The sequence below is a fragment of the Cygnus atratus genome, chromosome 7 (assembly GCF_013377495.2).
Source record: "Cygnus atratus isolate AKBS03 ecotype Queensland, Australia chromosome 7, CAtr_DNAZoo_HiC_assembly, whole genome shotgun sequence".
Taxonomy (NCBI): Eukaryota; Metazoa; Chordata; class Aves; order Anseriformes; family Anatidae; genus Cygnus; species Cygnus atratus.
Genome location: NC_066368.1, coordinates 25,490,556 through 25,503,608, shown reverse-complemented (window position 1 = coordinate 25,503,608; position 13,053 = coordinate 25,490,556). Strand labels below are relative to the sequence as shown.

At 41.1% G+C, this 13,053-nt stretch overlaps 1 protein-coding gene across 1 annotated transcript; it reads left to right on the top strand.

Moving 5' to 3' along the window:
- The first annotated feature begins 241 nt into the window (after positions 1–241).
- VPS26A (VPS26 retromer complex component A) lies at positions 242–12,916 on the top strand. The gene is made up of 9 exons (XM_035543700.2): positions 242–359; positions 2,862–3,011; positions 4,567–4,642; positions 7,085–7,241; positions 7,645–7,809; positions 8,266–8,372; positions 9,363–9,431; positions 10,287–10,429; positions 11,175–12,916. The coding sequence occupies exons 1-9, from the start codon at positions 357–359 to the stop codon at positions 11,286–11,288; spliced, it is 984 nt and encodes a 327-aa protein (XP_035399593.1). The 5' UTR covers positions 242–356; the 3' UTR covers positions 11,289–12,916.
- The last annotated feature ends 137 nt before the right edge of the window (positions 12,917–13,053 follow it).

The window sequence follows — 13,053 nt, the reverse complement described above, 5'->3', positions numbered from 1 at the left end:
AATTAGGGCTGAATACTGGGCTGTTTTGGTACATTAAAAGCGTTTATTAGGGCTGAACACCGGGCTGTTCTGGCACAACCATCGCCCCCCCTCAGCGACGCCATCCCCTCCCCCTGCCCCTTCCCCCGCCCACCACAGCCGCCCCTTCCCCCGCCCACCACAGCCGCCCCTTCCCGCCCCTTCCGTCCGCGCATGCGCCGCCCCCTTCCCGCCCCGCGGGCGGGCCGGGCTGGTCACGTGCCGGGGGGCGGGGGGGAATGTGGGCGTGGCGTGGCGTGGCGGCCCGGAGGGTCACATGACAGGGGCGCGGGCCGGGGGCTGGTGGCGCGCGGCGGCGGCGGCGGCGGGCAGCGGCCATGGTGAGTGGGGGCGGGGCGGGGCTGCAGGGCGCCAACCGCCGGCCCTCAGGGGCCGCCTCAGGCGGGGCGGGGGGAGAACGGGCTGCAACGGGTTAAAAACGGGTTAAAAACGGCCGAGAGAGGGCTGGGGGCTGCTTAGTGGAAGGGCTGAGGGGTGGGGGGCGCCCCGAGGGCTTCTGCGGCGTGCGGGGGCCCGCAGGTGCTCGTTGGGGCTGCCCCGGGGGCCCTTCGGGTCCCTCAGCGCGGCGGGGTGGCCGCGGGCCCGCAGGAGCACAGCCTCTGACCACCCTTTGGCACCAAGCCTGAGGCGTAGGGCAGCGTTTGGCCAGCTCCCTAAAACCCGGCTTCTGTCATTATTATGCTAATAAACCCTATTACGGCTTCTGAAAATAAACTTCTCGTCGCGCGCAGTTGCCCTGCGGCGGTATCTTTGGTAGCAAGCGGAGGAGATAGCAGCTGCTGGTGCCTTTATTCCGTGTGTTCTCGGCCTCTCCATATGAGGTCGTGGCTCATTTCTGAGGGTTTGGGTGAAATAGGCTCGGACAGAGCCTTCGGAAGTGGTGTGCCAGGTCTGCCCGCTGCTTTGAGGGATGGTACGGCTTCAAAATGTGGAAGGTGCCATGTAAACATCTCGTGTAATGCTTACTGAAAGGTAGTATGCTTCCCTGCTTAGCTGGGGGAAAAACTAGAAGGCTAATCTGGACAACAAGTACAGAACTAAAGAAAAAAAATATGGATATGATAAAATAACTTGTGTCGCAGATAAAAATAGCCCAAAGATCTGGAATTCTTGGTGAAGTTTTCTTCTTTCTCTGTTCCTCTCTCCAAGGACCCAAATTCAAGAACAATTCTAATGTGCAGTCACTTTTTAAAAGCAAAACAACACCCTAATTTCTTGTTTGAGCAGTGAATGCACATATGTGCTTGGCAGAAACTTGGAGGACCGCTCAGTTATAGGATTGACCACCTACCTGCTTGACTGCTTTTGCTTGCTTTTGAGAATCCGAAGTATATGTGACCAGGCTTCCGTTACTGAGCTACGTACATCTTTGTGGATGGAATTAGGGCTGCTTGCTTTTTGAACAAACCCCAAGTCAGTTTAGTCTTGTGTGAGTTGCTGTTTTATAGCTCCACATTGCACCATGTCTTGTAATACGTTACTCAGTGTTCCTACTGCTAGGCAGCTGCATTCATATTAAACTGTATTTTAGATTTTTTTGGTTATTAATCAAACAGCTAAAACTTGAGGTCCCCGAATACCTTGAGTGTGTGCTTATTCACTTTTTGAGGTTAAATTGGTGAAATGAGTATGACTGTTTTGTGCATACGAAAATCCGCTAGCTGAAGTGGATGCTCTTATTGAGAATCAAGTGTAACTTCTCAAACCAAAATGTGTTCTTAAAAAAAAAAACACGTTGTCCTGAATTAGCAAAGTGTTGTCTGCTTTAGTACATCAAAGCAGATTAGTGCCTAATTCCTAGGAAAAATGTGGGATTTCACAGTAACCTTGTTGAGTTTCCCACAGAGCTGCTAAACATGTTTTTCAGTTTCTTGTAAGAAATGTTTGTGCAAGGTCAAAGGATGATCTTCCCTGCTCTGTTGTCTGATACTGCTCAAAAGTTCATGCCTAGAGAATGCTGTTGCAAAGTGAGGACGGACATTTAAAGCTTACAGCACATCGGTGCCTGGAGCAGAATTACAGGTAGACTTGGAACATGCGAATCATCTGATGGCAGGGTTGCGTAGTTAAGGTAGATTGTGTGAAGAGCTGCTGTCTCCTGAGCCTGCTAATGCTCTCTTTGTTCCCAAAGAGAATTACAGGGCGTAGGAAGAGGCAGCAGTAAAAGTTCCTTATTGAACTTTGCCAGCCAGGAGGTTCCTTTAGGCCTTCTGTAATATTCCCCTGATAGCTGTTTCTTCTCACCTTGCTTTGCTCCATCTTACTTCTTACAGTCCTCTTACTTCTGGTCATCATGTTACTGCTGTTTACGCAGTAAGTTATAGTGGGTATCAAACAATGCATATTTTTTGGCATAATAGCTCAAATCCTCACCCAGGTGGAATAAATTTGTTAACAACATTTTTTTTTTTTTTGGTGTGGTTAGAAGGCATTAATTTTTTCAAAGTGAAATCACTGGTTTAACAGTAAATACGATGAAATGTTGCAGTGGCAGAAACCAAAGTTGTGTTTGCAACAGTAACAGATCTTTATTAGCATTTTAATGTAGTAGTAATAATGGTAGCTATGCTGCATACTTTAATAATAAACGTCACATTTTTGTAAGTACAACTGCTGCTTGTTGCTGTGATTGCAGTTACTCGCTAGGTGAACAACTCTCTTTTGTCGTTGCTATATCTTGGGTCTTTAATGCAGAATGGCTTCATAATTTCATGGAAACACGAGTGTTTTTCCCCAGTATAAGGTGCACAGCTGCAAGTAGATACTGCATTTAAAATGGGGTGTCCTCTATGAAGTAATTCACCTAATTCTTGTCATTCCAGAGTTTCCTTGGAGGCTTCTTTAGTCCCGTTTGTGAGATTGACGTTATTCTTAATGATGCTGAAACACGAAAAACGGCAGAAATCAAAACAGAAGATGGTAAAGTGGAAAAGCATTTTCTCTTCTATGATGGTGAATCTGTTTCAGGAAAGGTAACTTTTTTTTTTTGAGTGGCTATTAATTACTGCACTGATTGCTAATGCATATAGGAAATGAAATGAACAAACATAAGCAAGCGTGGCCATTTCAGGTTGTGTTGTTGCTGAAAGAAAACGCTACTTTCCTGTATCTGGTCTTTTTAACCATAGTTATTCAGGCAGCCGATAGAACTGAGCCTTTTCAATTTTTTGTTCACGTTTGTTTCTGATAATCTTTTCTGATCTTCATGTTTTTATGAATAAGCTGTTTGTGCGACCATGTGCAATCCTGTCGTTGCTTCTGACAAGAAAGTTATTCCAAATGGGACCCGCCCTTCCCCTTGAACTCTGAAATCCACAACTCCCATGGGTGTAAGAGTAATTTTGGCTGGTGCAGCCAACCTGCTTTGCACACCCTGAAGCTAAGCCTTACATTTCATGCCCTGAAGTGGTTTCTGGAACTACATCAAAGGGGCAGCATGTTAACGTTCAGCTGGCTGTTGAGTCAACAGGAGTTCTTGGTGGGGAGATGTAGTTAAAATTACTAGAGGGATTCCTCATCTCTCAGAATTCCCCCACAAGAAGTCCTTGCTATCACTGGTTTTACTGGAGTCATTCTCTGAATATGTTTGTTAGGATTCACTCTTCCTTCAAGAAACTTGGGACAGCTATTGGGTTCTGGGACTGACTTCTAAATACCTCGTTCAGTCTTGACTGACTGATTGTCACTGGGCACCGTCCTGCTCTTAAGTTATCTTTCCACAGTAAGAGCTTGCTTCTCTACAAAGATCCTTTCAGGGATGTGAAACTCTTGCAAGACAGGCCTCAAACTCGAACAGAAGGAACTGGCTTTTACATGTTCACTGACCTAATGACTTCTTGCTTATATCAGCAAGTCCTGAGAGAGGCCTGAGTTTTGACTAACACCAGCACAGTGGGATCAGGGGGTTTGGGAGAACAGTAATTTATAGGGCAGCTTCCCTGTGTCTCTTCCCTTCTTTTCATCACAGAGGTAGATCATTCAAGTGGTTTGCTTTCTACTCGGATATCAATGATATATTGGATTTTAAGGTACAGGATTTTCTCTGGTAGTAGCTGCCTAGTGCGGAAACATTGATTTATCTCAAACTAATACTTGGCTTTCTGCTGAGGAAAGGAGTTGAGTGCACTTGACTTGAAAGGAATGCATCTAATGGGAGTTCTTTTTCGGACTTCAAAATGTTTTGAAGCTCTCTGCTCTCAAAGATGGCAAGGAGGTCACTGCTGGCTTATGTGAGCTGTACTGAAGCTAGGGGTTGGATTCCTAATTGTGAGGCTCAAAGGTTTCAAGGCTGCTTACTAAGTTCAGTCTCAGGGATGGCTAGATTTTTCTCAAAGGCTTTAGTGGGGTCTTGGTTATGCTTAATTTTTTAATGAGCTGTTTGACTCGGTTCTTTTCAAGCTCAGGTAGTGCTGTTGAGAAGAGTTTGCAGTTTTTAAAAAGGAAATTGCTACATGCCTGTACTAAGACCATGTATTAAGTGAAAGTATTAACTTTTAACTGTTGCTCTATTTTTTTTTGCCTTTGTAGGTGAACATCTCCTTTAAACAGCATGGGAAGAGACTAGAGCACCAAGGAATTAGAATTGAATTTGTAGGACAGATCGGTGAGTTTTGAAACTACGAAGGGGATGTTAGGTGGGTGTGGTGTGTGGAACTTTGCATATGTGACTGTCGGCAGTTTGGCTGAACCATTGCAACCTGATCAGGTTAGTAGATGACAAGTGCCAAAGGAAGAGTATATTCTACTAATTTTAACACAAGTGACATACTAATTTGTGCTAGTCAGAAAATCACTGGAAGGGAGGATGTGTACATGTGAGGGAGAACTGGGCTGGCAAGTATTTTGTCTGACTGGCTAAGAACTTGATTAAGAACCACTAGAGATTTATGAAAACTAAACTCGGAACCATGATACACATTGTTTCAGCTTTATGTATTTCAGTCTACTCATTTATAACTTAAGAATGTTCTCCACTGATTATAGGTGGTAAATTACCCTGTTTTGAAAAAACAACTCAAAGCGCTTATTTTTTTTCCTGCTTGTGCCTTTTGTCCATGTTTAAGGTTTCAAGCCAAAATACCAGGTGTACCTATTGTGGTAGACTTCTTAATTCTAGTTTTGAATTCTGGCTCTGAAAGACTTTCTCTGAGAGAAAAGAAATGATGGGACAGCCTACAGTACAACACTTCTGGAAATAATTCTTTGTTTTAGAGAAGCAATAACTATAATTTTGTATTGCTAACAAAAAGTAGTGTTGAAGCTTCACAGGACCTGTGTGCTTTTTAGCAAGATGATGTGGTATTGACATGATAAACATAATTATCTTTTAACTGTATCCAAATCTTGTTTTGGGCTGTGAAGAATCTTCGCTGTGTCTAACCTCTTAGCAGTCCAAGTAACCTCAGCTTCTTGAGGCTGATGCTGAAATACCTTCTTTCTCTGTTAGAGGGCTGTTTGCATTGTTGTCCCTCTTGGAAGTAAACCTTCAAGTTTCAACCTCATAAAATTGACTTTTTGGTTGGCATTTAACAGATTGCTCTGTTTCTGCTCAGTCAGTAGGCTTCATTACCCTTCGTGTGAACTGTTGTGCAGCAAGTATGACTGAGTTCTGACACCTGCTGCTTTATGCTTCGAGGATCTGATCAGTGGAGCCATAAAAGCAGGCTGGTAGAGTGAAACAGCAGTGCAAAGGAAATGAGGTGTTGAGAAGCCGAGGAGAAAAAACAGAGCTCCCATATGTCTGCTTTGTTTAGTCTGTTGTCTGTCCTCTAATAGTTGTGTATATATATGTTCATCTACTCTGATGGATAATTTGTATTCTCTGAATGACTTTAATTTGATGGAGTTTATCAAACTTTATATTTTTCTGGGTCTTTATCTTGTGCTACAATTTTAGAAATTCTCAAGGAGTTGCACAGGAGTGGCTTAAGCTACCGCTTATTTTACTTGTTCATAATTCTTTGTATCCTTTCAAGTTTTAATGTAGTTAATACAAACAACATCCTGTTAGTGTGACTTCTCTCTGTACTACATGGAGACTAGCTCTAGCAGCACGTCACAAACATATTTTAAACCTACTCTTCAGCGTATTTTTCTGACTGGCACAAAAAATAGTGGACATACAACAGGAAACAGACCTTTTGTTATTTTAACACTTGTCATAGCAAACAAAGTGCACCTTTTATTTCTGGTTGTAGCAGAAAATAAGCAGTTACTAGTGAACGTACAAGTTTCTATCAAATTTGCAGCGATAAACTGTGAAGTTCACGTTTGTTTATTCTCTTCTGGAGTGCTTCAGTCTGTGCACAACCACTTCAACTGCTGCTTACATTCTTACCTGATGTTTTTAGGTGTGAATTGTGGAGCAGCTGTTTTAATGTACTAAAGCGGGTAGTCTTTTAATGACGATGTTATATTTCTCTAACTTTTTATCTATGTGAGGATTGCATGGCATAGACCTACAGATGAATAATAATCACAGTGGTCTAGTCTAGTGACTGGAAATGTGGTTGCTGTGTGATACTGGTGTGTTTATGTTTATGTCTTAAGAACTTGTTTTCAAATGACCAACTTACACCAGCAGTAATGATAAACCATTTGATAGGTGTTGTTGGCCTGTGGGATACCATTTGGGATCACTGGCATGTCCGTAATGGGCTAATCTTGCTTTGCTTAAGTTTTGTCCTTTCAGCAATAAATGTCAGAAGTCAAAACTGAGCTATGCTATTTACAAAGGATGCAAGGCAAGAAGTACTTGAAAAATCTAGCTAAACTGTCATTTAAAGAAATGGGGGGAAAAAATAAATCCCGTGTTAGTGAAGCTTCAAGTATGTGTTCTTTTTCACTGCAATCAGCTCTTTAGGAATCCTTACAGTAAGTTGCTAAAACAGAAGATAACTTTGAAAAGCTGGATAAAACATCTGGTCAAATGTGTTGCTCAAATCAAATTACTTTTGTCTTCTCCCATCTGCTCTTGGCAAATTAGAGACAGTTTTGTTTGCTAAAAATAAACACTGAAACCCACTTTCCTCTTCCTCAACTGTAGAGCTCTTCAACGACAAAAGCAATACTCATGAATTTGTGAACTTAGTGAAGGAACTTGCCTTACCTGGAGAACTGACCCAGAGCAGAAACTATGACTTTGAATTCATGCAGGTTGAGAAGCCATATGAATCATACATTGGTGCCAACGTCCGACTGAGGTCTGTAACCGCTAGGTCTTCTCTCCCCTCCTGTCCTGCTGGATATTTCATCATTTAGCAATTGTGCTTACCCCCCTCATGCCTCCACACTCCTTCAGAAATCAGAAAAATCTGATTTCAAATCAGATGTTTATAACAGCAAATAGCTAGTGTGCCTTTTTTCACAGTGTTGAGAATGAGCAATTCCAAATAACATAGAATAGGCAATATTACAACATGATGTTTATGTGGATCAAATTCTTTCAGTTCAATCAAATGAAAATAGTCCATATATTTTGGTGTCTTTCCTTTCTGCTCAGTTTTAAAGAGAATGCACTGTGGTCTTTGAAAGAATGACCTGTACATCAGAATATGAAGGTGTTTGCTTATGTAATTCTGGTTACCTTTATGGCTTTCTTTCTAGGTATTTTCTAAAAGTGACAATAGTGAGACGACTGTCAGACATGGTGAAAGAATATGATCTGATTGTTCACCAGCTTGCTACCTACCCAGACGTAAACAACTCCATTAAAATGGAAGTAGGCATTGAAGACTGTCTTCATATAGAGTTTGAATACAATAAGTCAAAGTAAGTGTAACTTAGAATGAAACACGTTCAGGTAAATACTTTGGTAGAAAATACTTTGGTAGGATACAGAATACTTGATGAACAGTGTGGCACTAGGGAGTTGAAAAGTAATGCGACTCTTTCAGTGATTATGGTATTGAGCTGTCTGGTTAATTATGATGGCCTTTCTTGCCTGTTCTGCCTTCAGTACTAATAGGAAGGTCACTGCAGATGCTTAAGACTTGATTTCTGCATTTATGATTTTTGAATAAAACTACAGTACCTCATTTACCAATACTGCAGTCATAAAAAGGTGTTAATATCACCAGTGTGGCTGAGATACTTAGCTTGGTGGGGAAGTGAGGTCTGAGTAATGAAGGGGCAGATAAGGTAACTGCCTCTAGAAATTGATTGAAGAAGGTGTAAAAGTTGGGGTTTTTTTATTTAATGTACCCCTCTTGTTCTGTTCTTTCAAAGGTATCACTTAAAGGACGTGATTGTTGGGAAAATTTATTTCCTCTTAGTGAGAATAAAAATTCAGCACATGGAGTTGCAGCTGATCAAAAAGGAGATTACTGGAATTGGTAAGAGAAACAAAGTCCAAAAGATCTGCTTCTTCCTCAGTGATGTTTGACTACCATTTGCATTTTGTGCTGCGATTATCATACTTGAGGTCTGTGGCATTGTTTTGGGGCTTTGATGTTAGGCTGGCCTCACAAACTTGAACCATTGTAAATGGAACCTTTGCAAAAAATATACAGACGCTTAAGCGGCTTTGATAGATAAACAAGGGAAGAGGTGTAAAATGCATCCTGAAGACCTTTTTGCCTCTACAGAGTAAAGCTAGTGAAGTGGGCTTGGTAAAGAGTGGCATGAAATCTCTCCTCTGCTCTAGAAATGTATTATTTTCAGGCAGCCGAAAACTGATGTGATGAAAACATCTAGGGGCTTTGAGGCAGAAACAGCTCGATTATTGCAGGTTGGGCTTGCACACTGTGGGACTAGGAAGGCAGTAAGGTTGTGGCTCACGACTTCCTTCCCAAGTGGCTGGGGCCTTAGTGAGTTGTTTGTGGGGAGATTCAAGAACGCCTCTGTAGTAAGAGAGGAATAGCACAGAGCTCTACTTGATTGCATGCTTTGTGGCTAAACTAGATAATGCTTCAACCTAGACGCTGGAGAAAGGTGGCTCTTGTGCTGGATGGCAACTCCTCCGGTATCTAGTCTGGTCGTGGCCTACCAGAGTCAGTTACGAGCACTGCCCACGGAACAGAACAGTTTCACAAATCTTACCCTGCATGCTTGTCCTTTATTTAAAGCCTGCATACTGAGGGCTCCCTTGAAGCACTAACTACTGCCTCTTTTGTGTCAGTGCTGGGAGGAGATAGTAAAGAGTAGTTACTCTGTCTAGGAGCTGGCTTTGCTGACTTTAACTGTGTGAATACAAAATAAAGGCACAAAAATAATTTGGTGGTATGTAATTTAAATGCTGCAGAGTAGAAATTGCTGCGATAAAGCTTTGTAGATATGTTTAAAACTGAAGCATGTGTTCTCAGAGTGATAACTTGTTTTATCAGGACCTAGTACCACAACAGAGACTGAAACCATTGCCAAGTATGAAATAATGGATGGTGCACCAGTTAAAGGTAAATATTTGTGATTCTGTTTTGAAGGGTAAGCATTCTTAGTTAACTGCCTAAAAAATATGTGGATTATGAGAGTGACTTGTGTAAACTTTTATTGGAGAAAACACCTTTCTACTTAGGTTGCTGTAATAATACTGGATTTTCCTATTTAAAACAGGTATTTTCACTAATTTAAGGAATTTTACTTGGGACCCTAGCAATTCTTTCATTTAACATTGAAAATTCTGACTGATCAATTTATCATTTCAGTTTAAACCTGACTCTGTGATGTAGATCAGCTGTAGAGAGTTCAAGATGCAGTTTCTTTTTGTCTTGCTTGGTTACCATGCTTCTACTGACAAAAACACTTCTACCTCTGATTTCATGCTTGCCAGAGTGTGGTGTTTTTTTTTTTTTTTTTTTTTTTTTTTTTTTTTTTTTTTTTTTTTAAACAAGCATTCCAGCTCTGAGCAGTTACTGCATAACTTCAGGACTCAGACATGCAAATGCTTGTAGATGCCATAGGTGGCAGCAGTACTGTGAAGGTGCTTCAGTAGCACAAGGTAATGTAACTTAGGTCTCATCGAAGTGTGATGATCAAATTTTAATCTAGACTCCCACTTGCTTGCTCCTACTAGTGGGAGCTGGTTCTGATGACTGTGTGGAAAGCTCTTGAATAATCTGAAACCTAATGAGGTGCAAGTGACTTACTGGTGAGAGGACTCTTGTCCTCTTGCCTCAGATACTGGAAGTCTGGTGTTCCCATTTCCCCTGCAGAAAGAAGAGGCACGGAACTTGGGAAGGTGCCTTTATTTTGCATGGCTTCTGAGATTATTACCCAGTTTTCAGGAACTAATTGAAACCTTCCTTTTCAAGGTGAATCGATTCCTATCAGACTGTTCTTAGCAGGCTATGACCCAACCCCTACAATGAGAGATGTGAACAAGAAATTTTCAGTGAGGTACTTCTTAAATCTTGTGCTTGTGGATGAAGAAGACAGACGATACTTTAAACAACAGGTATGGTCTATAGGGATTTCGCCTCAGAATTCTGGGGTGTTGTACATTCTGCTTTAGATATTCTATACATTAGAATGTATATTCAGCTGTGCTTCATGTATGGCATAAATGTTTTTGCTGTTGAATGTATTGGAAGCCATATAGAAAATATTAGCTTGCTGAAGGAAGTCCTGGAGGGAGGCAGGTATGACAGATACTATTTCAGCAAGGATATAATGCTCAGTGCCATAAAACAATCTTGTACTGTGAATATCCAGACAATATACTTTGTGGCTAAAATGAGTTAGAGATGCATTTCCGTGCTTGCTCTTTTCTAACTACTACAGATAACGTCCCTTCCCAGCATTATCTCAGGTTCAAAACTGTAGTAAGGTCAAGATAATTGACTGAAACACTAACAAAAGTTGAGGACCTGTTAGGGGAAAGAAGTAATGAAAAAGGTCACTGGAATGAAGCCATGTGGATTGTGACAACATATATCAGAATTTTTCTTCTAAAGAATAGACAAGGTGATGTATGTGGGAAACAGAAGGTAACTGAAGCATACAATGGCTATGATGGGTAATACGTAAATTGTTATCTTTCTGTTAACTACATAACAGAAAGTGCATATGGAAAATAATGGGGATCCAGAGGTTTTTCAAAAGCCTTTACCTATTCCATCTAGGAATTTATCCTAATGATAGTTGATACTACTGGCTTAATGGTAAATGGCTGGTTCAAAAGTGTTTGCTTCCTCCAATAGGAAATAATTTTATGGAGAAAAGCACCTGAGAAGCTGAGGAAACAACGAACAAACTTTCACCAGCGATTTGAATCTCCAGAATCACAAGCATCTGCTGAACAACCTGAAATGTGAACTGGTAGGAGGCGAAAAACTTTGCAATGCTTCAGCAGGTTAAAGATGGCAGCAGCCTGTGGGGAAAGAAGGCCAAAATTCCCATTACAACTGTCTTCCTTCGTCTTGCAGTGCTGCATTTACCATACTACTAAAACATTCTTCAGTTAAACATTCAAGTATGTATATACCTTTAAAATAAAGTGCTTTCTCAAACACTGGAACTTTCTTAAGCTATTTTATACTGCACATTTACTTTTATTTGGTAATGTTATATGCACTTGGATATGCATAAGCTTAAATCTAGTTGTTTCCACGCATGGTAGGCTGGTGTATTTGATTTTGCTGATCACCTATACAGTGAAAACAAAAGCATTTCCCTTCTCATGTTGTTTATTGCATGTCTTTTTCCGATGTTGCTTATTTGCATTTGTTTTGTTTTGAAATGGCAGTAAGGCAAATGACTAAATCACACTAAAAAGGTCTATGGTGGACTTGTCCTAAGACTTCTAATCACTATATTAGACAGGGTTTAACTCAAGCTGCATGTATATGCACTATGACTATAACTGGAGCCTTCAGACACCTTACCAAGGTTTCTAAGAAGCTTTGAATTTCGGTAGCAAAGAATGTCAGAAAACATCTTTGCTCTCTCTCCCCCCAGTTCTGACTTTGCCATTCTTCCCCTAAGCCTTTCATCTGAGTCGCTCCTGACTGTTGGGGGTTCATTGCCCGGTAACGAGTGACTTTGGAGATGTTCTCATGATTTCACCTTTGGGTGGCGAGTGGGTAAAGTATCTGAACGTAATTCTCTCGTTGACGAAATAAACTCTAGTAACATTGATTATTTTGCGAATACACAAAATGTGGTTCCTCCTGGTTTCATGCTTCTATTGTCTTCAATTTTTCCTCATTGTCTTGATAGGAAAGGCAAAACATCTTCAAAGGACAACCTCTTCCTCATCCATCTAAGCCTGTGATGAGGGTAAACATGCTTCTTGTGCTCTTCTAGAAAGGTATTTTCAAGCCAGGCAAGCCTCAAAACTGTTAGAAGCTTGTCTAGCACAGCAAATTGTTTGTCTTGATCATCTTGTATGCATTTAGTGTTTGAAGAAATAGCTTAAATGAGTTAGCCTTCATCTACTCACAGTTGAGCATGTAGTCTGTTATCAGACATGTGGCTTGGGCATAAACTGAAGCCTGCTGTGTGGAAGGCTACTTGCGCTTGTAGTTCACTTGGCCTTTAAACCAAGACTTCTCAACTTCAGTGCAAGTGTCATTGGTAACCTTACTTTATGAGTAAGCAAATTACTGAATTACTTTTCTGTAAGAACTGTTTTATTACTGTGGCACTTTGATAAAGCAGACAAAGATTCTGTGTACTTTATGTTAGAATACTTCTCGTAATATGAATATCTCTGAGAGCAAATTTAATTCCCTCATGTAAGTGCCTGTATGGAAATTTAAAAGAATAAAGTAAAAAGCCAAATATTTTCATGGTCACTTGCATGTTGTTATCTGGAGACTATTCTAAGAGATTTTGAAAACTGATTGTATTTAACCAGCCTCAGATTGTGCAACCATGTATAATAAACAAGAAATATACTGAGCTGCTCTTTCAATTATTAAAATAGCTGTATTCTCACTAAGCATCTGGGTTGTCTTTGTTATGGATGGGAACGCTGAAACTTCTCCCAGCTCTGCCTCATGACAGGGCAGCACTGCTGTGAGAGAAGTAAGCTGGGGTAGCTAAATCAGTGTGTACAAAAGTGGTTCAGGTGGTGCA